This window comes from Pseudonaja textilis, chromosome 6 (genome assembly GCF_049901715.1).
Source record: "Pseudonaja textilis isolate UNSWEBS1 chromosome 6, rPseTex1.2, whole genome shotgun sequence".
In the NCBI taxonomy this organism is placed as follows: Eukaryota; Metazoa; Chordata; class Lepidosauria; order Squamata; family Elapidae; genus Pseudonaja; species Pseudonaja textilis.
In genome coordinates, this window is record NC_141995.1 from 49,291,910 (window position 1) to 49,319,422 (window position 27,513).

A 27,513-nucleotide genomic window follows, 5' to 3' on the forward strand; every position below is an offset into this window, starting at 1 on the left:
CGCCCGCGACGACGTCGCCTTGGGAACTGGCGCGAGAGGGCCATTTAAAGAGGAGGCGCCTCTTCCCTGCGGGAAACCGAAGAGCGTTGTTGTTGTTTGTTTCTTCCCTCGCCCCCGTCGAGCCTCATGGCGGGCGGGAAGGCTCTACTGAGGAAATCCGCCACTGCCGGCGCCTTTGTTTACGTTTCAGCCCTCGGCTTGGTCTCGGAGCCTGTCTCCCGGGACACATCAACGCCGGGGAAGGCTTGAGGCCTAGTGAGGTGGGTGCAACTGCCTTCTGAAGTGGGGGCGGGGGGGGGGAGAGAGAGAAAGAGGCGGCCGGCGGGCAGGCAGGCCCGTTTATTTGTCTGTGTGTGTCAATAGCGATGAGGCCCTTCAGTATAACAAATATCAAAGTAAGTGGTGTTAGACTGTACTTTATTATTATTAATTACACATTAAAATATCGGACACAGTGCGAGCGTCCTGGCATCATCTTTGCCTTACATACTAAACTATAAAATTAGTATCTTGTGTACATTTATACAGTTAGCTTATCCAGTCATATACATTTATAAAGACAGCATAACATCTTCTGTACTGCTAACTTTACACCTTTTGTCTTGTCCATGATATCCAGTGGTAATTACATACGTAACCTCGACGGTCCATTCTACCAATCCTCGTTTTTATTCTGGGTCCCTCCTTTCCGTTTCCCACCATTGATAGAATTTATTCCATATCTCATATTCTGTCTCACCTTATATGATGACCCAAAGGGGCATAGCACAAAGGCCATACAGTCAGATAATCAGTAGGAGTCCCTTTATTAGCTCCAACTTTGCCCCCAATGTCCTGGTTACCTTCTGGGCTGGAGAAAAACTCTCCCAGGAACAGCCTTTGGCTGCAGAGATTCAAGTCCAAAATGTTGTCAACAAAAACTAACTATAAATCCAATCAAGGCAAGATGAGGTAATTAGTTTGGCAGGGCAGGAGCAAGAATTCCAGACATTCAACACGGAAGACTCCAGGGACACAGATAAGCAAAGTCAACACAAGATAAACTCATGTTTGTTCCCAGAAGACGCCGCACTCAGCATGCATCTCTTAAACTCTCTTCCAAGGTGTGGCTAATGAAGGGAATCAGGGCCCTTTCCTCCCCCATAAGCCACGTTGCTCTCTTCTTCTCCATTCCTCCCTGTGTGCCCTAGGATGAAGGAGTGCGCTTCCTGTGAACTCCCTCTCCCTTGTTCTACCTCTTCCCTGCTCTGCCCAGCTGAACTTTGCCCTTCCCCATTTTTCTTCACAGTCAACTGAGCCACAGTCCCACTCACTGTCAGCTGTTTGGCTTCCTCCTTGGATTCAGACTCACAACAGGAGCACGACACCTTTATTTTTCAATTCCAACGTCATTTCTGCACCAATCAGTATTTTCTTTATCACTTCACCTTCTAAGGGAATTTCCTCTATTTTTCCATTGTTGAGCAAAAACATTCTTGCTGCCCTTATAATATGTAATATTAGATAGGTCACTTCTTTACTATATCTCTTTTTTGGGATTCCTAATAAAAATAGTTCTGGTTTGGATTCTGTTTTATTTGTCCAATCATCTCTTCCAACCATGTCTGAATCTTTTGCCAAATCTCCTTTGTTTTTGTTTTTTACATGACCACCACATATGATAATACATGCCTGGTTCTTGATTACATTCCCAACAAGTTGGTGATAGATTTCTAAACATTTTTGCCTGCCTTGCTGGGGGAAGATGCCACCTATAAAACATCTTATATAGATTTTATTTGTATGCTATGGCAAGTGTTATTTTCCTATTTCTTTCCCATAATTCTTGCCATTTTTCCAATTCAATATTATACCCAAAGTTTTTAGCACCAAAGACTTATATAAGTCTAAGTGCTATTGCTATCTGTTTCTCCATGTTCTCTACCCATACTGTACTTATAGGTTTCACATGAAGATAATGAAATTTTGGGATCCTAATTTTGCTAAACAAATCTCACAACTTGACATGATTATTTCTTCTTTTTGTAATTAGCTTTCTCAATTATCCAATGTGCATCAGCTTAGAGCCACAGTTTAAAAAGTAGGTGGAATCCCAGGACCTACAATGTTATTGAAAATTCATCTTATTATTTATTCATATTTCTAGTCCATCTAACTCAACTCTGTAAAATGACTTTGGCATTTTCACAAAATGAAAAAGAAGAAACATTATCTATGAAAAGAACAATACTGTCCCAGGAGAACAGATTAGAAAAGCATTCTCCCACATCGCCCACAACCTTAAAGAGGAATATCAGGTATCCTAACCCAAAAACTTGAGGGAGCTGAGTTTTACTCATGCCCCTGATTAAACAAGCCTACACAATCTAGTGTGTCATATCTGTAACAGTAATGAACACAGGAAGTAAATTGAGTCAGATTTCATTCAATTAGATGACAAAATAATGTTGATCACAGGGGCCTCATGTGCTAAAAGAACAACATCCTTATAGATTGGCAAGGTGATTGCTCTTTGTGCCATGGGTTTATGGAAATGTAGCATGCTTAGATCAAAACAGTTTTTTGTAAAACAGAAATAATGAGACTGGAAAGGGCTATAAACCATTTCTAAAGGCTTTGCTCTCTGTTACTCTGCAATCAACCAAGTTTAAACGGAGGAAATGAGAACAATTGCTATCCTTTATAGGAGTGATCATCCAGTAAAAAATGCCTCCCAAAATAAGGTATAATGATAGTAAAGAATCTTCAGGCTATTCTTGTATTGCCTGACGTCATTGTTTCATGGGCTCACCACAAGGAAAACATGGAAGGCTACCAAAGCAGAAACTGCTTCCCAAAAGTATATATGACCACTTATCTCAAGTTAAAAACCATTTAAATGAATCCAGCAGTATATTAAAACAGGAGCTAGAAAACTGGAACTTTCTGGCACTAGCGAGAGAAGTGCCTGAATGAACAACATTAAATTTCAATAAAAGAACTTCCATCAACTGCAAACCATGTGAATAAAAATGCCCTGCAACCTTCAGGGCACAAATGGTTTACAACCGTGGAAGGAACAATGCATTCCAGATTGTACCAGGAAATTCTATAGAAGCATGTTGATTTCTACCCATGAACTGAAAGCCTGAGTGTAAGTTATATAACAATGACCTAAAGACACAAATCCACCAGAATAGCTGAAGCAGCAGAAATGTCACAATTTGGAAGCCCTAACTATAATAATCTAACTGAAATTTTGTGGCATTATTTTGAATGGGCACTTCATACAGGCACTGAAGCAGTTCTTTAACATAAGTCAACCAAAATGCCTCCAAGATAATTTGCAACATTAATCAACAGATACCTCAAATGATTTGTTGAAATCATTGCCAGTAATAGAAATGCCACCAGTTACTAAATCTAAAACTTCAAGTTGTGTTTTTTTTCTAACACAGAGAATGTTGGCTCATTGAAGGCATGGAACACTTTTGAGGGTGTTTTGTTAACCAGAATGTTTGAATTGGATTTAAAGCTGAATTAAATCACAACTGCAGGATTATAGCTACATTTCCCACTGCTGTTTATCCTGGGTATCAGCATATGTACTCAAATGCTCTCATTTGAAATATCACCAAGTCATATCCTCTCAAAAATAATTAAATACAGTATCAAAATTACACAAAAGATTTACAAAAAGATGTATCTAGCAAATTCAAATCTTCAGTTGTAGCATGCCATCCTCCAGTGCTTGATGAAATGATCAAATCTGAACTGGTCCCTTGAAACCCAGAAAAAGAAGTAGATTGGCTCTTTTAATGAAATGAAAAAAATTGAAAGGGTATGTCGGACTTCTTGATAGGAGATTACTGAATAATGTTAAAAAGTAAAATACTATACAGTATGGGCTAAAATGTAGTTGCTCTAGTGCTTTGGCAGGATACTGTATATTAATTCAGTTGATCACTGAAGACTGAACATGGGTTTAAAAGTCTTCTGATTTTTTTAAATTAAAACTTTTTTTGATACAACCCTACAATTTGGGAAATCTCTAGGGTCACAGTAATGTAAATTTCTAGCCATCAGCAGATTCGTGTTGTGAATTTACAGGTCCAAACTCATCTCAAATCTCATAAATATTGGCTATATTTGAGAGGTTCTTGGTGCTCTTCTGAGCTTGTTTTTTCAGAATAGAACAGAACAGAATAAAATTCTTTATTGGCCAAGTGTGATTGGACACACAAGGAATTTGTCTTTGGTGCATAAGCTGTCAGTGTACATAAAAAAACAACAACACCACTTAGTGATAGTCATAGGTTACTAAAAACCAATCAAATCATGCTAGGGAACAAATAAAACTGTAAATTGTAAAGATACAAGCAACACAATTATAGTCATAAATGGGAAGACAAGGCAAGCCTTTGTATATAAAAAGAGAGCAAACTCCATTTCCTTCTAGCACTGATGGTTCTACTACTTGGGTAATAAAATATCTGCAGGAAACAGCAACCTCAGAGAGGACCAAAGACCTTAAGTAAAGTGCCCAGGATTCAGTCAGATAACACACTTGCCCAACTATTCACCTATTTGTGGACATTCCCATAAGTGCAAAATAGGATGGGATGAGTCCACATAATATTCCCAGTCCAAAACAAATCTTGTTATGTCTTTTACTTCTCAAATGCCATTCTTGGAGACCTTTGGATTATGTAAGAATTTAATGAAATTATTGAGAGCCAAAGAGCAAACGGATTCAGCATTCATTCAGATACAGTGACTATTCTGTTGCTAGAGTTTTGTTCATCTGGGAATTTTTTATTTATTTATTTTAGATAACATGTTTCATGCCTGTGGGGGTGAGGAAATTGAAATTTCAAAAGTATACCTGCTGGGCGATATAAAAAAGATGAGATTGCAAATAGACCCCCATAGAACCCAATAGTTATAATATCGGAGCAGTCAAAGGCTTATTTTACAAATAGTAAAGAAAACGTTAGCTGTATTGGAAGAAATAGAAACTTGCGATCATTTAGCAATTTATCAATAAGATGGATCCAGATGGCAAGTGATCACATTTCCACACATATATATTTAATAACTGATCCAAGTGACCACATTGTTTGATATATCATCAAAGAACTAATTAGGTTTTCCAAACTATGATTAAAAACTGGATTAATTAAACTAATAAGAGCACTCCAGAGGACTGAAGAGTCCTAATTTATGAAATCCTCATTTCAAGCAGCATTTTAAATATGGATTTATTCAGAATAATCCCAAGCTTTTTATCTGTAATATAGCATTGTAATATGGCAAGTAGAAAATACCAACATGCCTTTTTCTTTCCAAGTACCAAAAGGGAACATCATTGGATAAAACTACACGGGAGGAGATTAAAGCAATTTTTTAACATGTAACATTTGACCTACATTATTTTTTTCCCTACAAAGAGTATTAATTGGACAGGTTTAAAAGGGCCTTGGACAGGTGGGGATTATTAAGGCTCTTGATGGTCATGCATTCGCCACCCCGATTCAAGCTTTGTTGCGTTTGGTGTTGTGCCTTATGCATCCCACTGGCTAATCATTTTGTTGTTAGATGGACCTGATCTAGAACTGCATTTATGTTTTTATGTCATGATGGAGAGCTAAGAATGTATATATGCGGCAGCCGGACTGGCATATAAGTAAATTACTATAATTACTAACATCTGGATTTAAAATTAGATTATGAGGGAAGGTTTATCAAGGGTGGGTATCTCTATATAAGGGGTCTTCACACTTGACAGCTTTAAGACTGGTGGACTTCAACTCCCAGAATTCCTCCTCCAGTCGTGTTAGCTCAGGAATTCTGGGAGTTGAAATCCACCAGTCTTAAAGCTGTCAAGTTTGAAGACCCTTGCTCTATATCAGGGATGGCTAACCTTTTTGGACTCCTGTGTCAAAAATTGTGTGCGCACTCACATGCCAGCACCCAGAAGGCAATGTGCACCCTCCTCATGCCCCCTGCACATGTGCGCAATCCCCCCCTTACGTGCACTGTGCCTCACAGCTGATTTTCGGCATCCCAGAGGCTTGAGAAAAGCCTCTGCAGGCTTTGTAGGCCGAATGATAGGCCAGTTTTGTCACTTCCAGTATTATAGAAAGTGATGAAATGGGCCTATTATTTGTCTTGCAAAGCCTGCAGAGGCTTTTTTCAAGCCTCTGGGATGCCGAAAAAGGCCTCAAAGCAGCCCAAAAATCAGCTGTGAGGTGTGTACATGTGCAGTGAGGTAAGTTTGCCTGTTGCTCGCGTGCCGGAACAAATGGCTCTGCGTGCCACAGGTTCGTCATCATTGCTCTATATGAAGGGTAGTAGAATACATATATTAACACGGGATTTATACCCAAAATATATTATTTCCCTCCCCATAGTGGATGCTAGCGATAGTCCTCAACTTATTTAATGACTGTTCAAAGTTCCAGTTGGCACTGAACAAGTGACTTACGGCCACACACTTTTCACCCATTCACATGGTCATGTGATCAAAATTCAGGCGCTTGGCAACTGACTCATATTTGTGACGGGCTGCAGTGTTCATTGCAATCTCCTTTTTGCGACCTTCTGATAAGCAAAAATCAAGCCTGGTTCCCTTAACAGTCTCCTGTTCCTAGCTTAACACCTGCGGTGATTCATTTAGCGGCAATGGCAAGGAAGGTCGCACAAATGGGGAAAGCGCCTTGAACAAGGATCTCGCTTTGCAACAGAGATTTTTGGGCTCACTTGTGGCCGTAAGTCGAGGATTGCCTGTCGAGGAGCCAAAACAAAACTATTTGAAGCATATGAAATGGGCCATTGAACTACTTGATAATGCCAGTTAAACGTCGGGCAAAAAAATAAAGTACGCGGCTATTCAGAAGTCGTCCGTGGATTGCAACAAACACCACCACCACCACCCCCGCTGTAATTTTGCAAGCCTATTGTAACCCGCCACTAAACGCGTTAGGCGCTTTTGCTCATTTACCAACGTTGCTAATTCGGTTTCTAGCGCCGCCCATCTCCCATAAGCCTTCCTCGGCTGTTTTTCTTAGGCCGATGCATTCGAGGGAAGCAAGGTGGGGTCGTGTTGGGGCCCCAGAGCAAGCCTTCTCCCACCCGCCTCCCCCGATCCGCGGCGGTGGGAGCGAGCACCAACCCCGGGGACGTAAAAGCGAAACCCGCCACCCCAGCGCCCTCTTCCTAAGGCGGAGCCCCCTCCCCCCCCCCAAAAAAAGCAAGCCGAGCTTGATCGCTTTGAAGCGTAGCAAACATCCCGAGAGTCGAAACAAAACGGGCCAATCAGCGCCTTTCCTGAGCCGGCCGATTTGCATGCGAATGCCAACTCAGCGCACGCTGCGAGGGGCGACCCCGTTAAAGGGCGGAAGGGGCATCCGCTGCAACGGGGGGTTAGGCGGAGCTTGGGCCCGTGCACCGCCCCGGCGGTGGGAGCCGGCAGATCCGGGTCTCCTTGCAAGGGCCGGAATCTGACGTAGTCAGTGCAATCAAAACACAAGACGAGAAGGTGGGTTTCTTCTCTGCACAGCCTCGCCAAAATTGCCCCGAGCCGCCAATTTGGTGAGTTTGGTTTGGCTCCGACTTCTTAAGCACCCCGAGTCTTGGGCTGCGGTTGAAAGGGGTGCAATCCGTTGCCGGAGTGGCTGCGAGGAGACAAACGGGTGGGGTTGGGACCCTACAAAGTTTCGCCGCTTGGATCCAAACCAGATCCTCCAGCTTCCTTTTTTTTTTTCCCCACCCTGGAGCCCAGCTGCTCCCCAGAGAGAGAGAGAGAGAGATCGAGATCCATAGGATGAGGGATGGGCCCTTTGGGGGCAATCCCTTTGCACGAATGGCTGGGGAGAAAGTTGCGCGTTAAATAGCGATCATCTGGCGTTGCAATCCGGTGATCGCGTTTTGCCTCGGCGTCTTCGTGGCTCGATCTCGAGAGGCAGCCGGACGTTTATTAGGCTCTACTGGCTAAGATTTGTTTGTTCTGTGCATTCCGATTTATTTTGCGACTTAATTGAGTTGATAAGCGGGGTTTTGTTTTTTAAAGTCTTTCTGGAATTCTTTGAAAGTGATGTATTTATGTGGGCTCAGTGAGGTCATCAGGTAGCCTTGCTCCCTATAGAATGCTTGAAACGCGATGAGGCAGACCTGACTAGAAAAAAAAGAGAGTAAGGTATCGTTATTATTCAATACCTTTAGTTATTATACCATTTAATACACTGAGCAACCGGGTGGAGCCCTCTGTAATGTCCATGTTGAGTTGACAAGTTTATTATACCGATAAAATCTTCATGCTTTATCAGAATTGAACTTATCCTGGGTCATAACTTCCCATCCATGCTGAGCACAAACCCTTTTAAACTGCCCATATAATTTTATTAGTTGTTCCAAATGATCAGGTGTAGTTTTTTTTTTTATAAAAATCACCAAAGCAAGAGCAAATCGGTGTAGCCTATTAAAAATAATACCACCGTGAAGTGCTTGTGCCTGAACAACTTTGAAAACTGGTCTTTTGTCTCAAGTCCTCCTGGGACACGTCAGGGGTTGACATCTCAAAAAATGACTTTATAGGTATGCACTGCTCAATTTTTTTTAAAAGAAGAAAGTATATATTCCCTGCTTGTTAACCAACTTGGGTTAATCAATTCTGGTCACCACAATACAAAAATAAAAAAAAATGCCGAGGCCTTAGAAAATGCAGCTACAAAGATAAGTGCCTGCAAGCTAAATTACATAAACATAATTATTGTGTAATGAACTATTAAGGAACCAGCATGTTTAGTCTAATGAAAAGGGGACGTAATAGCATCTTCCAATACTGGAAGGACTATCACAGGAAAGAGAGGGTTGGTTTATAATCTAAAGCACCCGAGGACTGGACAAGAAGTAAACTGGTGGAAGCTCCTTAGAAGGAGAGCCACCCTGGAAATAAGGAATAATTTCCTGACAGCCAGAACTATTAAACAGATGGACAGCTTTCCTCCCAGAGTTGTGACTGCTCCATCGCTGGAGGTCTTCAAGAAAATATTGGACAACCAATATTTGCCCTGGATGATATAAGGTTCTTACCTTGGGCAGGGGTTGGGCTAAAAAACCTTTCAGGTCTCTTCCAGCCCTAGGATTCTATAAACCTCAAGAAAGTTAAAAGGATCCACCTTCCTACTTGAATGTGGGATACGCATATTAGGCCGAAAAGTACAAATCACCAAAGCAAGAGCAAATCACTTTTATATTCTTGCCAAGGATAGGGCATATAGATACGTTTGTCACCTTCAGTTATGTGTAAAAAAATGAATATAGTTAGAGAGGAACTGAACTCCCCACTTAAGGAAGATAACTTTTTTTAAAAAATATATATATCAGTATGCTTTAGTTGCTTTTTTTTTCTGTTTGCTCTTCCTTTCCAATTCTTTATTGCTTCTGACATGTCCTGTTTATTGTTGCTTTAAAAAAACTCCACACACACCCCAAACTCAAGTCTAAAGTTGCAGCTGATCAACAGAGCCAATTGTGAAGTTTCTGGGCTGTAGCCAACGGCAACTATCTTGACTCTCCAGGATGATCAGTGAAGGATTTTTCCTGCCTAATAATTTTCCACTCGCTTTGAAATGCTGAAAAGGTTTTCAAGAATGGATAGAAGCTGGTCCAGAAAATTAAAATCCCTGTGGTCAGTAATGGATCTGTTTTTTTTTTTTTTGTTCATTATCTTCCCTTGAATTTTTATCCTATCCTTCTACCTTTCTCATTCTGATTTGGCTGTTTTTGCTCTTAATTCCCATTGCATTTTATTCCTGGGAGGGAAAAATGTACTTATCTCCCATTTTTTACCTCTGATTACCATTATCAGTAATGGCATTCGGTCCCCCTGGAAGACTGGAATTAATATATAATAAAAGGTCCCTTTGAGATTGGTTTCAGGAAATGCTAGCAGTTATAGATTGTTTAAAAAAAAACCAGTATGACCAGTTGGAAGGGATGGGAAAGAATAATTAGCACATAATATGCACTTGAGGAAGAAAGACCAAAAAAAGAGGTTTGGTGCATAGTATCAGGAATTGTCCTGTAAATACCTGTGACATTAAAAAGTTATTTCTTTCCAGATTTTTTTGAACTACAAAATAGTTTCCTTCTATGTTGACTATGACCTGCAGGAATTGTCTTACGGCGACACATCTGGGTTTGTGTGTGCACATATGGCAGAGAAATAGACAAAGATTGACCAATATTTTGGCCTTGCTCTTGATGGCAGTGCTTTTGGGGGGTTAGGTAGAAGAGGAACATTTTTTTTTTATAAAGAGCAGTATATTCAGCTCCCTAACTCATCCAATTGATACATGTCCTCAAATGCAAATTGCATCTAGCTTTTTTTTTTTTTAATCCAGTTAGTAATTGTGACTGGGGTTAAATTGACAAAAGAACACACACAATCGTTTAAGCAGGGGGCCTTTCATACATCTTGAATTGGTGGGGCATATCTGTATACCTTTATCTGTAGGTCACAAACCCTTCAGATCTATTCACCCTAACCCTTGCTAGGTGGAAAAAACTTTTTGAACCTTTGTGTTTTCAGTAAAATGTACCTGCTTTTGTTCCTGGCGGTTCTCATTTCTGCACAGACTCTTTCGAAAGTCTGATCAGTGTAAGGATTATCAAGGACAGAGAGGTAAGGGGTGATAAGGGAGGGTGATAGGCAGATGAATGGGCTCTTGATTTTTAGCTGATAGGAGGGCAGTTTGTTTTTTTAAAAAATCTTTTGAAATCCTGCTCCTGTCTACAGACTTAAAGCCTCAGGGAAGAAAAATAGAATATTTAAAGGGAGGAAGGTTTTTCTGATTTTTCCCTGTCTCTCTCCTGCCCCCCTCGAAATATGGAGACTTCACAGCCATATGCCACAGGCTGCAACTGCTATCAATGCAAAAGGTTACCCATAGAAGAGAATACTTGCAATTTAGGGTTGAACTATGCAGAGATGGCTTAACAGTTAAGGATATTAAGAGTTCTGACATTAGGAGCCCTTTATTTAATATCTTTACATTGTGCATGTGATTGTATAATTGAATATTTAGGGGCCATTTTAAAAAATTAATATCCTAATTTCTTCTCCACCAACCTCGATATAATGCAGGCTTAGTGACACACTCTTTAATATTTATTTATTGGCATCTTGCATGAATTCTTTTTATAGATAACTCAGACTAGCGTGTTACTACTCTTTCCTTCTCCAATTGTCCCGGCAACAACAATCCTGTGTGGTTAATTAGTCTGAAAGAGATACATCTAGCTTTCATGCCGGAAGGTAGGACTAGAATTCACAGTCTCCTAGTTTCTAAGCCAGCACCTTAATCACTAGACCAAACTGGTTCTATGTATGTTGTTAGGGTTCTTTTTCAGGCTTGATTTTAGGCAAATGTATTTGCTTTAACACCTCTTGTTAGAATTTCAAGAAAGTTGCCGTAGCCCCACGCTAATCATTGTATTTTATCTTTCCAATTTACGTAGCTGATTGGCTTTGATGAGATCAAGAACAGAAAGACAGCAACCTATGACAATCCAAATTCTAAAGCTTTTATTTGCAAGGAGGTCAGGACAATTAATGATTTTTTTTTTCAGTGCTGCAGTAATATTGTGGGGTGAAAACTGTCTCGGTCCATAGTTTCAACCACAATATAAATATCTTTTTGTACACTTCACTGTGCAAGCTATTAAAATGTCAGCAACATGATGAGATACATTTGTCTGAAACCAAATAATTTGCATTATCTTACCGTAAGATACTGTTTTTTAATGAAAGTTTGTTCTGTCTCATGAGAAATTTCTCATTTCCTGCTTTCATCAATATATTTAGCATAGGTGCTATATAATATTTTCAAAACATCCATTTTGAGACAAAGCTGCTGATAATGTTTTGTTATTTTAGGACAGTTAATCCTCAACTTGCAACCACAATTGAGGCCAAAATTTCTGTTGTTAAGCCAGACAGCTGTTAAGTGATTTTTGCCCCATTTTATGATCTTTTTTGCCACCATTAAGTGAATCACCGCAAATCTGGCTTCATTGGTTTGTTTGTCGGAAGGTCGCAAAAAGGACTAAAGGAACTATTGTAAGTGGAAGACAACCTGTATAGACTTTAGAACTTAATTATCTGCTGTTGAATTTCCTGCTGAAATATTTTAAATAGCTTTTAATCACCCAAAAGATCAGGGGTGGGCAAACTACGGCCCGCGGGCCACACCCGGCCCGTTGGTCTGTCCAATCCGGCCCGCCCCTGAAAAAAAATCACTGGGTGTGGCGTATTGCCCTGCGCCACGTAGCCCCCAAAGCTGCAAAACAGTGCGGAGCACTCTCGGGGTAGGAAAGAAAAGAAGAACTTTGCAAAGGCCTCGGCTGGGAGTTCGAAATCACCTTCGAGTGCGACCTCTCCGAAGGTGAGTCCCCGCTGATCTCCCTTTTTTTTCCGGGGCTTCCAGGCTTAAACTTTGCAAAGGCAAAGTTTGCAGGTGGGAGTGTCTTCCCGCCAAGGAGCGGGAAGGGTTCCGCCTGGCAGGCGGGTGGGCTGCTTGAAGCGGGCTGCTTGGAGCCACCTAAAGCTAGGCCGCTGCTGGTGGAGCCTTGCCCTGCCTTGGTGCCCCGTTTCCCGGCTTAGTGGTCCTGCTCGGGCGGCACTTTAAAAGCCCTCCTCCTAGCGTACGTGCCCGACAAGCCGCTCACCACGACCGCTGCTCCCAGCACCCGAGCAACTTCCCAGCAACTTGCGGCGTCCTTTTTCCTCGCGGGCGCTCGTGCCTGGCCCCGAGCCGCGCAGCGGAGGGGAAACCCGGAGCGCCGCCGGGTCGCCTCCTCCAAGCAGCCCGCCCGCCCTCTGGGCAGAACCCTTCCCGCTCCTCGGCGGGAAGACGCTCCCGCCTGCAAACTTTGCCTGTGCAAAATTTAAGCCTGGAAGCCCCGGAAACCCGAGCAACTTCCCAGCAACTTTCGGCTTCCTTTTAACTCGCGGGCGTTCGCGCCTGGCCCCGAGCCGCGCGGCAGATTATATATTCTTATATATAATTTGCTGCATTTTATAATGGGCCCTTTATAATGGCCTTTTATAAAATTGGTTCGGCCCTCGAACGCAGATCTGATTTTCCATGTGGCCCCCGACAGAAATTAATTGCCCACCCCTGCAAAAGATAGTTGACCAAATTGTTTTACACATGGCAGAGTCTTTACTTTTTTAAAACAGTAGAAAGCAAGCCTGCAATATTTTGTCCGTTACAAATATTAGGTAGTCTTTGACTTATGACTGCAATTGTGCCCCATATTCCCATTTCTAAGTGAGGCAGTTGTTAAGTGAGGTTTGCCCCATTTTATATTGGAGTAGGATTCACATCTTAATACAGAAGATTCTCTAAGTGATTATAAAGATAAAACTTTGGGGTTTAATGCAAAAAAAATGGGGAAAAAATGGAACTTTGATTATATATGTTGACAGCAGCAAAATTACTTTATGAGCAATAATGGAAGGACACTTGGATTCCCACAATGGATAAATGGCTGCAAAAATGGATGGAATTAGAGATGGCTAAATTGGCTGCCTTGATTAAAGGAGGAAAAAAACACAATTACTTCTGTTTCTCCTTGGAAACCCCTTCTGGGCTTTGTGCTCGAGGTGGAAAAAAATGAAACTTTGATTTTGAGTTTTACCTGTTAGGTTTGTTGTTATAGAAATGGCTAGTTTATGCTATTATGTAAAAGTAAAAAGCTGAGGTTTGATGTTATTACCTTATTTTACTGCACCAAACAGAGTTGGAAGTCAACACCTTTTCTTTATTTTATTTTAACCCTTGTTCCTATGCTCTTCTCTTCCCCAATCTTTCCTACTATTTTTGTTTGTATTTTTTGCCAATAATAATAATAATAATGAGGAGGAGGAGGAGGAGGAGGAGGAGGAGACATCTTTATTGATTAGCCCTTGGGCCATATCAAAGTGCAAAGTTCGAGCAACAATTTGTTACCAAAAGTCAACAAAAGCAATTCAAAATGAAATTTGATAAAATACTATTTAAAATGGAACTTGATAAAATACAATTTAAAATGGAATCTAAATAAAATATGACTCAAGATGAAATAGTAATAAAATACAATCCAAAATAAAATTGTAATAATGTACTATAATTTAAGATATAGATAAAATATAATAACATTATATTTCAGAGTCGCCCTTGCAATCTACCCCAATCAATCCCACATATGCAGATCTCAACCGAATCATTTTGTTTAAATATTGTGCTACTTTAAATGTTATTTTCAAGTTCTGGCCGGACATAAGGTAACTTATTTTGATATGGGTATCTCAGTGGGTCTTTCGTCTGATATATAGACCAAGATATCTGTCTCTCATCCTCTTATACAGGCAACAGTCAAATAGGATGTGAGCCAGGTCTTCTACCTCTGCCGTTCCGCAAATGCAGAAACTCTCAGTGTCCGGTATTACATGAAATCTCCCGTATCTAACCATTGTGTCAAGCTGTTCAAATCTCGCTTTGGTGAATATCTGCCTAAGATGTTTTGGGACTTGTGATTTCAAGTAGCTATCTACTTGGAAAGTACATTTGTATTTACTCAACCATTTCAAGTTACCTACCTTACTAAGGATAGCTATATCAGTTTGTGCATCTATATCCTTAATTCTTTGGGCAACTCTTCTTTTTAGATTGTTCTCCTGTTACATAAGAGATAGGAAGACCACAGCTTCTTACAAAATTTGTTAGTTTAATGATCCAGGAGATTTGTGATTGTTGTTTTATTTGCTCTAAGTAGGCATAATTTGGGTAGTCTATCAGTCTCCATTTCATTAACTTTGCACCAGTAGTTATAAGCTCTAATTTTAGATAATGCCTGAATTGTACAGTATAAATTCCCAATTCAGCTCTAACTGCTGTGGCAGATGTTCTTGGGTCTACACCCAAAATACATCTCAAATGCTGGGACTGTGGTTGAGTAAAGACCCCAAATTTCTGCTCCATACAAGAGCATTGTGGTAACCTTAGCCTTATAAACCTTGATTAATGGGACTAGGGACCCTGGAGTATTAATACATAAATAAACTATACAAAAAAGGATCTCAGAATACGGCAGTCATCATAAATATGAAGTAGTTGTCAGGCATCTGAATTTTGATTGTGTGACGACGGGGATACTGCAACAATGGTTGTAAGTGTGAAAAATGGTCCCAACTCACTTTTTTCAGTGCTGTTGTAACTTTGGTCATTAAATGAATGGTTTTAAGTTGAGGACTGCCACTAATAGTGTTCAGCCCAAAATGACTTTTGCTACTAAGAATCGGTTGAGATCACTTTGGCAACTTGAAGGCATAATCTGTGCGATTAATTATTGCACAATCAAAATTGCCACGTTCCGTTCTACTTTTGTGTTTACCTTAATATAAGCCTTTGTTTATACTAGTTAAACAGGTGTGGCAGGAAACAGCCGGTAAATAAAGAGGTACAGCCTAAAAGTAACATCCTTGTTTCCTTTATAATTTTCATAAAGGTTTGTTTACATGTACTTTTTCTAATATCTTTTTGGAGCGTCTGATACAGGTGGCTATTCTTTAGCAAACTCCCATGGAAAAACTACAGATTACAGGATTACCCTGCATTTTTAAAAATTTGTATTTTATTTATTTGTATCCTGTCCTTCTCTACAATGGCTCCCTCCCTTTGGAACGTCACTCCTTCAGAAATAAGGTTGACCCCACTCCTTCCTTCTCAGAAAGTCCTTGAAGACATAATTCTGTCAGTGGGTTTGGGGATCCCAGATTGATTCAGAGACGATCAAAGGGCTTGTATTATTGTATTTGTCGCTGCCAGGGGTGTGTGAGTTTCTTATTGATTTTTAGTGTTTTAAACCGCCCAGATACACCATGTGTGAGTTGGGCAGCCAGAGAGTTTGGACTAGTTAAGGCACCAGGCTAGAAAGAAAGAGACTGTGAGTTCTAGTCCCACTTTAGGCTAATCACACGGAGATGGTGAGTTCTAGTCCGCCTTAGCTATGAAAACCAGCTGGGTAAGTTTGGGCTAATCACCGGAAGGTGGGAATTCTAGTCTCCCTTAGGCATGAAAGATGGCTGGGTGACTGGGTCAACCACCAGGAAATGGTGAGTTCTAGTCCTGCCTTAGCTATAAAAGCCAGCTGCCTGACCTTGGGCCAGTCATTCTCTCTCAGCACCCCAACCCACCTCACAAGGTTCTGTTATGGGGAAAATAGGAGGAAGGTGTATTGGATATGTTTGTCGCCATGAGTTATTTGTGAAAACAAAGGCGGGATATCAGTGAATGAACCAATAAAAGTGAATATAAAAATAAAATTATATAAATATAAATAATTATATAAATATATAACTAAATCCATCCCCTTTTGTTTCTTCCTAGGGTCTATTAACGCTCCAGGCCCATCCCTAACATGGCAGAAGGCGGCTTTGACCCCTGTGAGTGTATTTGCGCGCAAGAGCACGCCATGAGGAGGTTGATCAACCTGGTAAGGATAATCTGGGGGACGAGAATCTTGTCCTGTGGAGTTGGGCTGCTTTGAAGAGCCTTCAGATCCAATCTTCATGGATAAGGGCAGCCAACCCCTCTTGGGTTTTCCATCCCATGCAGTCAAATGCAAATAGCCATGTGCTTGGAAGACTCCTCCCACTTTCCTGCATGGATGGAGGAACGGAAGGATAGATGGACAAATAGACAGCCACCCACCCCGCTCTAGTTTTCTATAGATACCTGTATGTTCTACCTCCCACAGCTGCCAATGGAGGTTTTTCAAGCTAGACATTGTGACCAGAATTGAGCCCAACATTTCTGTTGATGAGCGAGACAGTGAAGAGAATATTGTCCCAACTTGCCACAGTTGTTCAGTCAACGCCTGCAGTGGTTAAGCCAATCTGGCTTTCCAGTTGATTTTTCCAATTGTCGGACGGTCATAAAAAGGGGATTGCACGAACCCTGGAAGGCTGCCATCTATCCTTCCGTCATAAATATGGGACAGTTTCCGGGAAAGTCTGAATCAACGGTTGTAAGTGTGGGAAAAAAAATGATCCTGTTGCTTTTTTCAGTGCCATTTTGACATTGAGTAGTCACTAAATGAACTGTTGCAAGTTGAGGCCACCAGAAGTTGTAAATGCTCCATCACTGGAAGTTTTTAAGAAGAGATTGGATAACCATTTGTCTGAAACGGTATAGGGTTTCCTGCCTAAGCAAGGGTTGAACTAGAGGACCTCTGAGGTTCCACCTAACTCTCCTATTCTATAATATGTATTTGTCCGGAAGGTAACCGAGTCTGTGAGGAGGAGCCAATGAGCTCAAATCCTGCTTATCCAATGGAGCTGTGCCCATGTGTGTACGCCTGCCACACACACCCCCCCCCCCACCGTGGGCACCAGGTTGGGCCCCCAAAATAGAAAGTGGGGGACACTGTCTTATAAGATTGACCTTTCTCGCAAAGTAGTGTTTTAAATATCGTGTTTTCCTGAAAATAAGACCCTGTCTCTCATATATATATATATATATATATATCTCCACCAAAAAAGGCACCAGGTCTTATTTTCAGGGAGTGCCATCCACTGACTAACCTCACTTGTGTGCGTCACCCCCAGGCTCCTTATCTCTGTCAGAGGCCTTCAGGAACTTATTCTGCAGCTGGCAAGACTTTCCTGAAGATCTCTGCAGCCGAAAACAAAGCTCTGGATTGATCCTGAGTTTTGTTATCGGCTCCAGGGGCCTTCAGGAAAGCCTTGCCATCCTTGCCGGCTGCAAAAGAAATGGTCTGGCAAAGCAAGTGTCAGGGTGTACGAGGCCTGGTTACACCTGTCCAAAGGTAAGTAGTACGGCAGCCCCACCCCCATTCCCCACTCTAGCTTAATTTTTACCATCCACTCTGGAGTGGGTGGGATCTTAATTAGGGCTTATTTTGGGGGTAGGGCTTATATTGGGCTCACGTGTAAAAATTAAGCTAGGACTTACTTTCAGGATAGGTTGTATTTTCAAGGAAACAGGATATCATATCTATATACTGCTTAGCTAGGAGGTTGCATTATAGAAACAGTTCCATTTTAGTCTCCAGAAAGGCAGCAAAAGGTATGATACCCTCTTACACGCCGAGGGTAAATGTCAGTTAATGCACCTCTGGAAGGAACTGCCAAGCCACTACCTCCTAAAGGAGGAAACAGATCTTGGGTGCGAAGAGATTTTTATTGGGGGGCAGGGGGCAGAAATGAGTCCTCCAGCCTTTTGCATCTGAGTTGTTCTGCTACAATGGTCTTACTAGTTCCTGTAATTTTATATATGAGCCTTTTGAAAAGAGAAATAAAGCAGTGAGATTTTTCACATAAGCTGTAATCGTTATGCTTCGGGGATTAAGGCGACTTCTCCTTTTCTTGCTTTAACTGTCTCATTCCTACACCTGGAACATCTGTAAACTTCTTCAACCATTTCCAGGAGGCCTGGTCTCATGACAGTTTTTTGGTTTTGGGTTTTTTTTTTTTGGCTCAGATCTGATTTAAAGAAAATGTAGGAGTTGCAATCTCCATATCTGGTGTTTGCAGAAATGAGGAATGTATATTTTCCTTTGGGGTAACTTGTTTATTTGTGGAGGGTCTTCTTGATTTTTAAGCCCTCTTTTCACATCCAGAAAGAAAAAATAATACCAGAAGATAGAAATAGGCTTCCATAAGTCACACAAAATAAAGAAAAAAATGTCTTTGATCATATTAGCATTTCTGGGATAGCAAAATAAAAGTCCATACAACAGAATTCCGTACGACCATAGGAATTACATGTTCTGAGAGCCGCTACAGCCACCAAGAGTCCTTATGATTTAATGTTCAAATAGCATTGATGATGTTGCCTAGTTAAGTAATGAAACATCTGCAAGAAAACAACCAAAGCAAGGACCCCATGGTTCAACCTTGAGCTACAAATATTCTCCTTTATTGGTACCATGTTTCCCTGAAAATAAGACCCTGTCTTTTATTTTTTGCCACTAAAAAGGCACCAGGTCTTATTTTCAGGGGACTTGTGCACGTCACCCCCTGCAGAGGCCTTCAGGAACAACTTCTGCAGCTGGCAAGGCTTTCCTGAAGGCCTCTGCAGCCCATAACAGAGCTCTGGATTGTTATCAGCTACAGAGGCTTTCAGGAAAGCCTTGCCAGCCTTACAGGCTGCCGAAGAAATGGGCCGGCAAGGCAGGTGTCAGGGTGTGCAAGGTTTGGCTACAACTGTCCAAAGGTAAGTAGTAGGGCAGCTCCACCTCCCCATCCCTACCCTAGCTTATTTTTTTCCTGTCCATTCTTGAGTGGGGTGGGATCTTAATTAGGGCTTATTTTGGTGGGGGGAGGGCTTATATTAGGTCCATGTGTAAAAATCAAGCTAGGACTTACTTTCAGGGTAGGTCATATTTTCGGGGAAACAGTATTTCCCCCACCCCCAGCAATTCTCCTGTCTTGTCATCAACAGGCAGACTTTTAATCATTATGCTAATCCACAGTTACTCAAGTAACATCGATAAAATGGAATACACTGTATTTTTCTATGAAAATTGCTGGGAAGCTCACATTGATGTGTTTTTCCAACACAATACTAGCATGTGTTCCTTGTTCATTCCTAAAGTTATTGGATCAGACTATTTTCACATCCAAATTCAAGATGCCTACCCAGGAGTAGCATCACGCTGGCAGTTTCTTGGGTAACTTACTATACATTTACTATACAGCCACAATTGAGCCCAAATTTTCTGTTATTAAGTGAGGTGTTTGTTAAGTGACTTTTGTCCCATTTTATGACCTTTCTTGTCCCAGTTGTTAAGTGGATCACGGGGGGGTGGGGTGGGTTAAGAAGAGACATGTCTGAGATTGTATAGGTTCTCCTGCTTGGGCAGGGGGCTGGACTGGAAGACCTCCAAGGCCCCTTCTCGCTCTATTCTAAATTCTAAACGAACTGTTGTAAGTTGTGGATTTGTTTTGAGGATGACCGAGTCCAGAAGGGGGAGCCCATGAGCTCAAATCTTGCTTCTCCAGGTGTTATTTCAATTTTGCAGCCTATTGTTTAAAAGTGATGCTCCTTACCTTAATGATGGAGTGACATGATAGCCCAACGGTGAGGGAGCTCTCTTCTCACAATCAGGAGGCTGTGAGTTTGATCCTAGGTAACAACAGATATTTCTCTCTCTGGATGCAAAGAGTTGATTGTCTGCTGCGAACGACACCAGTAAATGCTCAGTTCCTATCCCGAAGGAAGGGACTGCATGGTCCTTCAAAGAAAAAGAAATCCTTATCCCAATAATGATGATCTGTTTTCAGTCTTTCCTTTCCTAAACTTCAGAATTCTTGGGAAATCTCCTTTTACTGTTAATCTTCTCATCACTCCTTATCACCCATCCCCTCCCACTTGTGACTCTATGGCTAACTTTGTCGTTTGTATCCTTATGGTTTATATAGACTGTTTCCTAGTATAATTTGATGGCTTATTGTACCCTATGACTTTATTAAGTGTTGGACCTTATGATTCTTGACGAATGTATCTTTTCTTTTATGTAACACTGAGCATTTGCACCAAGACAAATTCCTTGTGTGTCCAGTCACACTTGGCCAATAAAGAATTCTATTCTATTCTATTCTGTTCTGTTCTATTCTATTCTATTCTATTCTTGATTATGCTCCCATGCATAAAAATGCAAGCATATACAGTGATTCTGAGCTATAAAATTCCAAATATGGCAAGGTTTTCTTTGGAAAGGATATCTTTGACACTAAAGTCTCTTCACGAAGTTTACTATGGGGTTTTCCAATGGATGGTTCCACTCTTTTAAAAGATGGGGCCCACCAACTCCCATCTTAATATGGTTGCTACACAAAGCAAGTATTTTGATTTAACAGATGACAGAGTTGGAAGGGAACTTGTAGGTCATCTAGTCCAGCCCCCTGCCCAAACAGGAGACCCTACACCATTTCTGACAAATGGCAGTCCAATCTCTTCTTGAAAGTCTCAAATGATGATGCTCTCACAACTTCCAAGGGTAACTTCTGTTCCATTGGTTGATTGTTCTCACGGTCAAAAAGTTTCTCCTTATTTCCAGGTTAAATCTCTCCTCCTTCAGTTTCCATCCATTATTCCCTGTCTGGCCTACAGATGCTGTAAAAAATAGCTTGACCCCTTCCTCCTCTCTGTGGCAGCCCCTCAAATATTGGAAGACTGCTCTCATGTCTCCCCTGGTCCTTCTCTTCACTAGACTAGCCAGGCCCAATTCCTGTAACCGTTCTTCGTATATTTTAGTCTCCGGTCCCTTAATCCTCCTGGTTGCTCTTCTCTGCACTCTTTCTAGAGTCTCAACATCTTTTCTATAGTCTAGTGACCAAAACTGGATGCCATACTCTAGCTGTGGTCTTACTAAGGCTTTATAGAGTGGTATTAGTTCCTCACTTGATCTCGATTGTATCCCTCTGTTAATGCAGCTTAGGAGTGCATTGGCTTTTTTGCTGCACACTGCTGGCTCCTATTTAGCTGGTTGTCCACTAAGTCTCCAAGATCCCTCTCACAGTTACTGCTATTGAGCCTGGTTTCACCCAGGCTTAACAACGTCAGATTTAATTTCAGCTTGTCAATTCCCAAGAGCACAATTGGGATTTGAAGTTTTTTGAAGTTTGACTCGAGAATCATGATTTAATTAGGGCGATTGTTGGAATCTTGACAGCGTGATGGTCATGATGTTGGCATTAAGAATTTGAATGTAATAAACGAAAGGAGCTCTCTAGAAAGTTTGCTAACGCAGCCACATGGCTTTCCATCAGCTTAAATTTATGTTACTATTGCCCTCTTTTTTTAAAAAAGCAAAGCACACACAAACACATGGAGCAAGGTACAAATCTGTTTATGGACTCATTAGAAGCAATAAAAAATCAGGGACATAATAAACACATCTAAACAGGGTTTTCTTGGTTTCTGTTTTCTTTTAACAATAGAGAACTCATTTGTGTGCTCTGCATTTATTTTTATTTTTTTTGGAAAGGCTCTCTGTTAGTGCAAGATGGAAGACAGGAGAGCTGGTGCTTTCCCATTGCTTTGCAATATCTGATTCAGTTTAAAACTCAGGTTTTGCGTATTTCATCATGATTCAGGAACCAGATACTGTAACATGGATACCTATTACAGCTGTATTCAGTTTATTTAAAGAGGGTTTAGACCACAGAGATATAATGATTGTGTTTTTTTTAAATGTTTAACTTCTGAGGGCTACCTGTTCTATGGATACATTTATAGCAATTTGGATTTTTTTTTTTTAAGGCAAACCAGGTGTGTTAGGGTGAGTCTTCAATGTGTAAGCAGCCTTAGATTTATGATGGCAGTTGAAGCCAAAATTTCTGCCACTAAGTTGGACCATTGTTAAAGTGAGTTTTGTCCCCATTTTACGGCCTTTCTTGCCACGGTTGTTGAGTGAATCACTGCAGTTGTTAAATCAGTAACATGATTGTAAAATCAGCCTGGCTTCCCCATTGACTTTGCTTGTCAGAAGGTTGCAAAAGGCGATCATGTGACCCTGCAACTGTCATAAGTACAAGTCAGTTGCCAAGCGTCCCAGTTTTGATCACGTGACCATGGGGATGGTGCAATGGTCATAAGTGTGAAAAATACTCACAATTTACTTTTTTCCAGTGCCTTTGTTACTTCGGTCGCTAAACAAATGGTTGTCAGTTGAGGACCAGCTGTATGGCTGAAAACTGAATCAAGCAGGGCTGGGTTAGGAAGCCAGGACAAAAGAAACGGTTATGCTATGTGTAGGTCCTATTTTGCCCTAGAATGGAATCAGTGTGGACTTTTAGGAAATACATATAGTGATATTATTTGCAGGTTTTCTAAAGTTTCCAATTATATGTAGCAATAAACTTTTATCTTGTGTTTTCCCAAAAATAAGACCCTGTCTTATATTTGTTTTGCCACCAAAAAAGGCACCAGGTCTTATTTTCGGGGATGTCATCCACTGACTAACTTCACTTTCATGCATCGCCCCTGGCCTCTTTTTCACTGTCAGAGGCCTTCAGGAACTTCTGCAGCCGGCAAGGCTTTCCTGAAGGCCTCTGCAGCCAATAACAGAGCTCCAGATGAATCCAGAGCTTTGTTACCATCTACAGAGGCCTTCAGGAAAGCCTTGCTGGCTGCAGAAGAATTGGGCCAGGCAGGTGTCGGGGTGTGCGAGGCCTGGATACAACTATCCAAAGGTAAGTAGTAGGGCAGCTCCACCCCGCTATTCTCCACCCTAGCTTAATTTTTACCGATCCATTCTGGAGTGAGCGGGATCTTAATTAGGGCTTATTTGGGGGGATAGAGCTTATATTAGGCTCATGTGGAAAAATCATGCTAGGACTTTCTTCCAGGGTAGGTCGTATTTTGGGGGAAACAGGGTAGTTACAGAGGGCAATTTATGTTGTCTTTATTGGCCAATGTCAGATTTCTCAGAAAGTTGTCACTGGCTCTGCTATGAATTGAGAGAAATTCTGAAGAATATCTACATTTCTGTGAGCAACCAGAGTTCGCAGGAGCTTACAGAATAAGATGCACCAACATTTTATAAACTATCATGGTGGACAGCAGACATGGATTTCTTATCAGTGACATTTAATTCTCCAGTGTATTTTAGTGTTTGGAAATTGTCCAACAAAATGGTGAAATGTAATTAAACTTGTATTGTTGTTTTCATTTCAGTTACGGCAATCTCAGTCCTACTGCACAGATACAGAATGTCTTCAGGAATGTAAGTAATTGGAAGGCAAGAATAGTTATATGAATAGGTGGTTACAATGCGAAACATGATGATTGAGGAAGAAATACATTACACAAGCCAGTGTAGCTAAGCCAAAATTTTATCTGTGCACACTGCCTATTGTCTCTGTTCTTATTAAGACAGGCATTGTGTTAGCTCTAATTAATTTGAACTGGAAAAAAGTACATTCCTTTATACATTATATTAAGCAAAGATTTCAAGCTGGATTTGTTTCTTGCTTGCTTCCAAGATAACTCAGCCTTTACCAGTTGCTATTATAACCAGAATAATCAATTATGATTATTTATGATTTATGAGTATAAATTATGGAGTTGGAGATTGTGCCAGTTGTGGCCATAATTATAATCTGGGATGATATATTATAGTGGTTGCCAGAATAAATTTTTAATTTAAGTGATAATTTGGTTATACATTGTGCTAATTGTGACGATTAGTTATAATAAAGTAGATTGTCTTAAGGTAATACATTAAGGCCCAAATGCTCTGCTTCTTGTTTGCCTCTGACTCATCCTTCTGTAATTCCTTTGCTCCCTGATGGATGTTTTAAAAATTGGGGAGGAAGTAAGTGATTTGTGGCTCAGCTGAAGTCAGAATGTATGTCTGTTTTGCTATTACAAATAAATGAGTCAGGTTTGAAAATCATCCTAGTCTGCCACAGACATTAGCATATGCGGATCTGTCTGTCTGTGTGTGTGTCTCTCTCTCACATTCCCTCCCTCCCCGCCTCATGAATTTTTGCTTTCAAACTGTCCCAAGTAGCAATTGTGACACAAGCATACCGTATGTTAGCAACTCCTGAATTGTTTATGTTCCAACATCCCCTCCCAATAAAATTGGAAACTCTTATCGTATCAAAAAGTATAAAGAATGTGAGAAGACATTCCAGAGTAGGACTGGTACAGAAAACAGATGTGCTAGATGCATGTGATATAAAACTTAGGCCTTTAAATAAAATTTGATAGTTGGGAAAGTTACAACCAGATACCTGAATTTTAATTCTGTAAGCTAATGCACTCTCCTCCTATAAGTTCAGACAGATAACAAATATGAATAATGTACTACAGACATATGAACAGTAAGGATAATTATTCCCTTAATTTTGATGACACATACATGCATTTCTATTTCTGCATAAGATGTTCAGCATATTTAAGAGCTGGGAGAAAAATACCCTGCTATTCAAATACTGTTATTTCCTGCTATGACTTATTTACTTTTTCCCCTCCCCCAAACGAAGCATGCCACTAACTCTAATACCTTTGCTTGGTAAAGCTAAAAGCCTCATTCATACTTTTGACAAATAGTCTTTTCATTAAGAGAGTTCTCATGCAGGATATGCCTGGTTTGGAATATGCAAATATCTATGAGACCTGCGGTTGACTTTTTGCATTCAGAAAGAAGCCCTGAATGCTTAAAACTTTGGCACCCCGGGGTTTTTTTACATGTATATATATATATCATTTCTGGTATTCATTTTTGTTTGTTTTTGTTGCATTGCTTATACAAATGTCTTGCTGATTTCTAAGGAGGTAGTTTTCAGCAGCCCATTTCTATGGCTAATAACTGACAAAGCAGTCTTATCATATGCTTTTATATTACTATCTATATTTTTTAATAATATAACAGTATCAGCACATTAAAGTAAGGCTGACATTTGTGGACTGTGGAAGAGAACATTGCTTTGTCCAATCTCTTTTCAAAGAATATTGATAAATCCTCACTTCAGTTATAAATTAGTATTTGTTTTAGTGTTACATATGGCAATCTCTTCCAGCAGCAATTTTTTAATACCATCAAACTAAATAAAGGTTTTATTTTTAGGGAGGTAGCATAGTTGCAATGTTAATCAGTTTAGTAAGTTGATCAGCTAGGGGGAAAGTTATTATGAAGATTTAAGAATAAGCTGCCCTGTTTTTAAGCTGTTTATGATACTTCTGGTGAGATAAATAATAAAAAAAATTATAACCTTAAATAATTTCTTTTATTTTGACATCACATCCTATTAAGCATTTCATCCACAGGATAAAAATACAATTTGAGGCTGCTGATTTGAAATGCCATGAATGGTTGACCATGATGCTGGAATTAAGAAAAAGTCATCTTGTTTGTACATTAATATAAAAAGTCCTGTTCACTAGCTAGCTCAGCTTTCTCCAAGCCCATCACTTCCAGGTACATTGGGACTGCAACTGTAATTTACAACTGTAGTTGAGGAAGATGGAGCTAGCAGCGGGAAGGTATGGAAAGAAGAGAAAACGGGGCCCTGCAAAGTTTGCTGGATGGGTTTGTAGGTTCTTCAAGATTGACAGATATTCAGTTGCAAGTCAATCAAGGTGAAGGGGAAAGCAGCCTGCTGCTTGTGGTTCATACCCAAATACTGATTAATCTCAGTCTGAGTGTGGATTGTGACAAAGATTCATGTGAGATTGATCCTGGCAGTAAACCTATAAGAATTATCAAGAGATGGGTTGGGGTCCTATCTGCTCCTTTCAGCATGAAGAATGATCCAACCAAAAAAAAAATGAAGTTGAAAAAAAATCCATGTAGACTATCATGTCAGATATTGTATTTATCGTGTCAGATGTTATATTTATGTTTTTATATATGTCCCTCGGGAATATCCACAGTTAAAAGTACAACGGGAAGAATGTTTGATGTGCAAAGGACCTATAGAACTTTTTTGACATTTGAACAAAAAAGATCTATAGGGAGCTGGCAAGATTCACTTCTGCTTTTAGGATTATGTGAGATTAAAAGACAAAAACATGTTGTGATGAATGTCTTTTGGTTGTTCCTTTAATAGGAGAATAACTAATAGCAGAGAAAGAGGGGAAGTCCTGAATTAATGACAGATGGAAGTCTCAAAATGGTTATGTCAGTTCTCTTTCAATTCTTTGGAGCAATGTTTCTCAACTTGGCAAATTTGAGATGGGTGGGCTTCAACGCCCAGAATTTCCCAGCCCGGAGGCTGTATAGAGCCAGACTGTTATTAAGGCCAGCTGGAATGTTGGACGTAATGTCTGTCATGACATTAAATGCATTGCTAAGGTTACTGTCCAAATATGTGTCATTCTGTGTTGTTGGCTGTCAGAGAAACCAAACATTGACTTTTGCAACTTCGTTGTTTCTTAGTATGAAAAAATTAATCTATCTCAGCTATTTTTTTTTTTAACTTATGGTGAAATCTTATCACACTTATTCTGAAGTAAATTCCTTTTTTTGTTTTGGAGCTGATTAAGTGTATATACGAAACAGCATTCAAAGAAATGTTTCCTTTCTCTCAGGATTTATTTGTTCTCAGTTATGCTGGTTGGATCCTCATCCTTCTGTCCTAGGGCGGGGGGGGGGTCCTCCGTCCTTGGCCACTTTAAGACTTGTGGACTTCAACTCCCAGAATTCTTCAGCCAGCATAACAATATGTAATCCAGCATGTGCTTTTCTATTGACTTGTGGCCAATAACAGTTGGGATTATTCCCTGGTCATCCCTGGTAGGCACAGAATCCTGATTTATTGTTTCTTGATAGCATGGATATGCTATAGAATTGGATAAGTGGCAGAAACTACGAGATAGGAACTATAAATTGACAATATCGACAGCATATAAAGAGAATCTGTACAAGATGTTTTACTGATGGCATTTAGTGCCAGCAAAATTAGCAAAAAATGTTTAAAGATAAATCAATTAAATGTTGGAAATGTCA

General features: G+C 40.5%; 1 protein-coding gene across 9 annotated transcripts in view; it reads left to right on the top strand.

Moving 5' to 3' along the window:
* Window position 1: 1 nt before the first annotated feature.
* Window positions 2–27,513, top strand: part of SMIM14 (small integral membrane protein 14) — a 33,317-nt gene continuing 5,805 nt past the window's right edge. Inside the window, exons 1-5 of one of the 9 annotated variants that reach the window (XM_087936813.1) lie at window positions 7,493–7,572; window positions 9,482–9,670; window positions 10,574–10,666; window positions 16,416–16,521; window positions 23,733–23,781. In XM_087936813.1, coding sequence (XP_087792939.1) covers window positions 16,447–16,521; window positions 23,733–23,781 — 124 coding nt within the window. In that variant the 5' untranslated portion in view covers window positions 7,493–7,572; window positions 9,482–9,670; window positions 10,574–10,666; window positions 16,416–16,446. Of the gene's footprint in view, window positions 261–7,492; window positions 8,575–9,481; window positions 9,671–9,967; window positions 10,037–10,573; window positions 10,667–12,292; window positions 12,429–16,415; window positions 16,522–23,732; window positions 23,782–27,513 lie in introns of those variants that run through there. The other 8 variants (XM_087936809.1, XM_087936810.1, XM_087936808.1 and 5 more) reach the window with 8 other exon arrangements.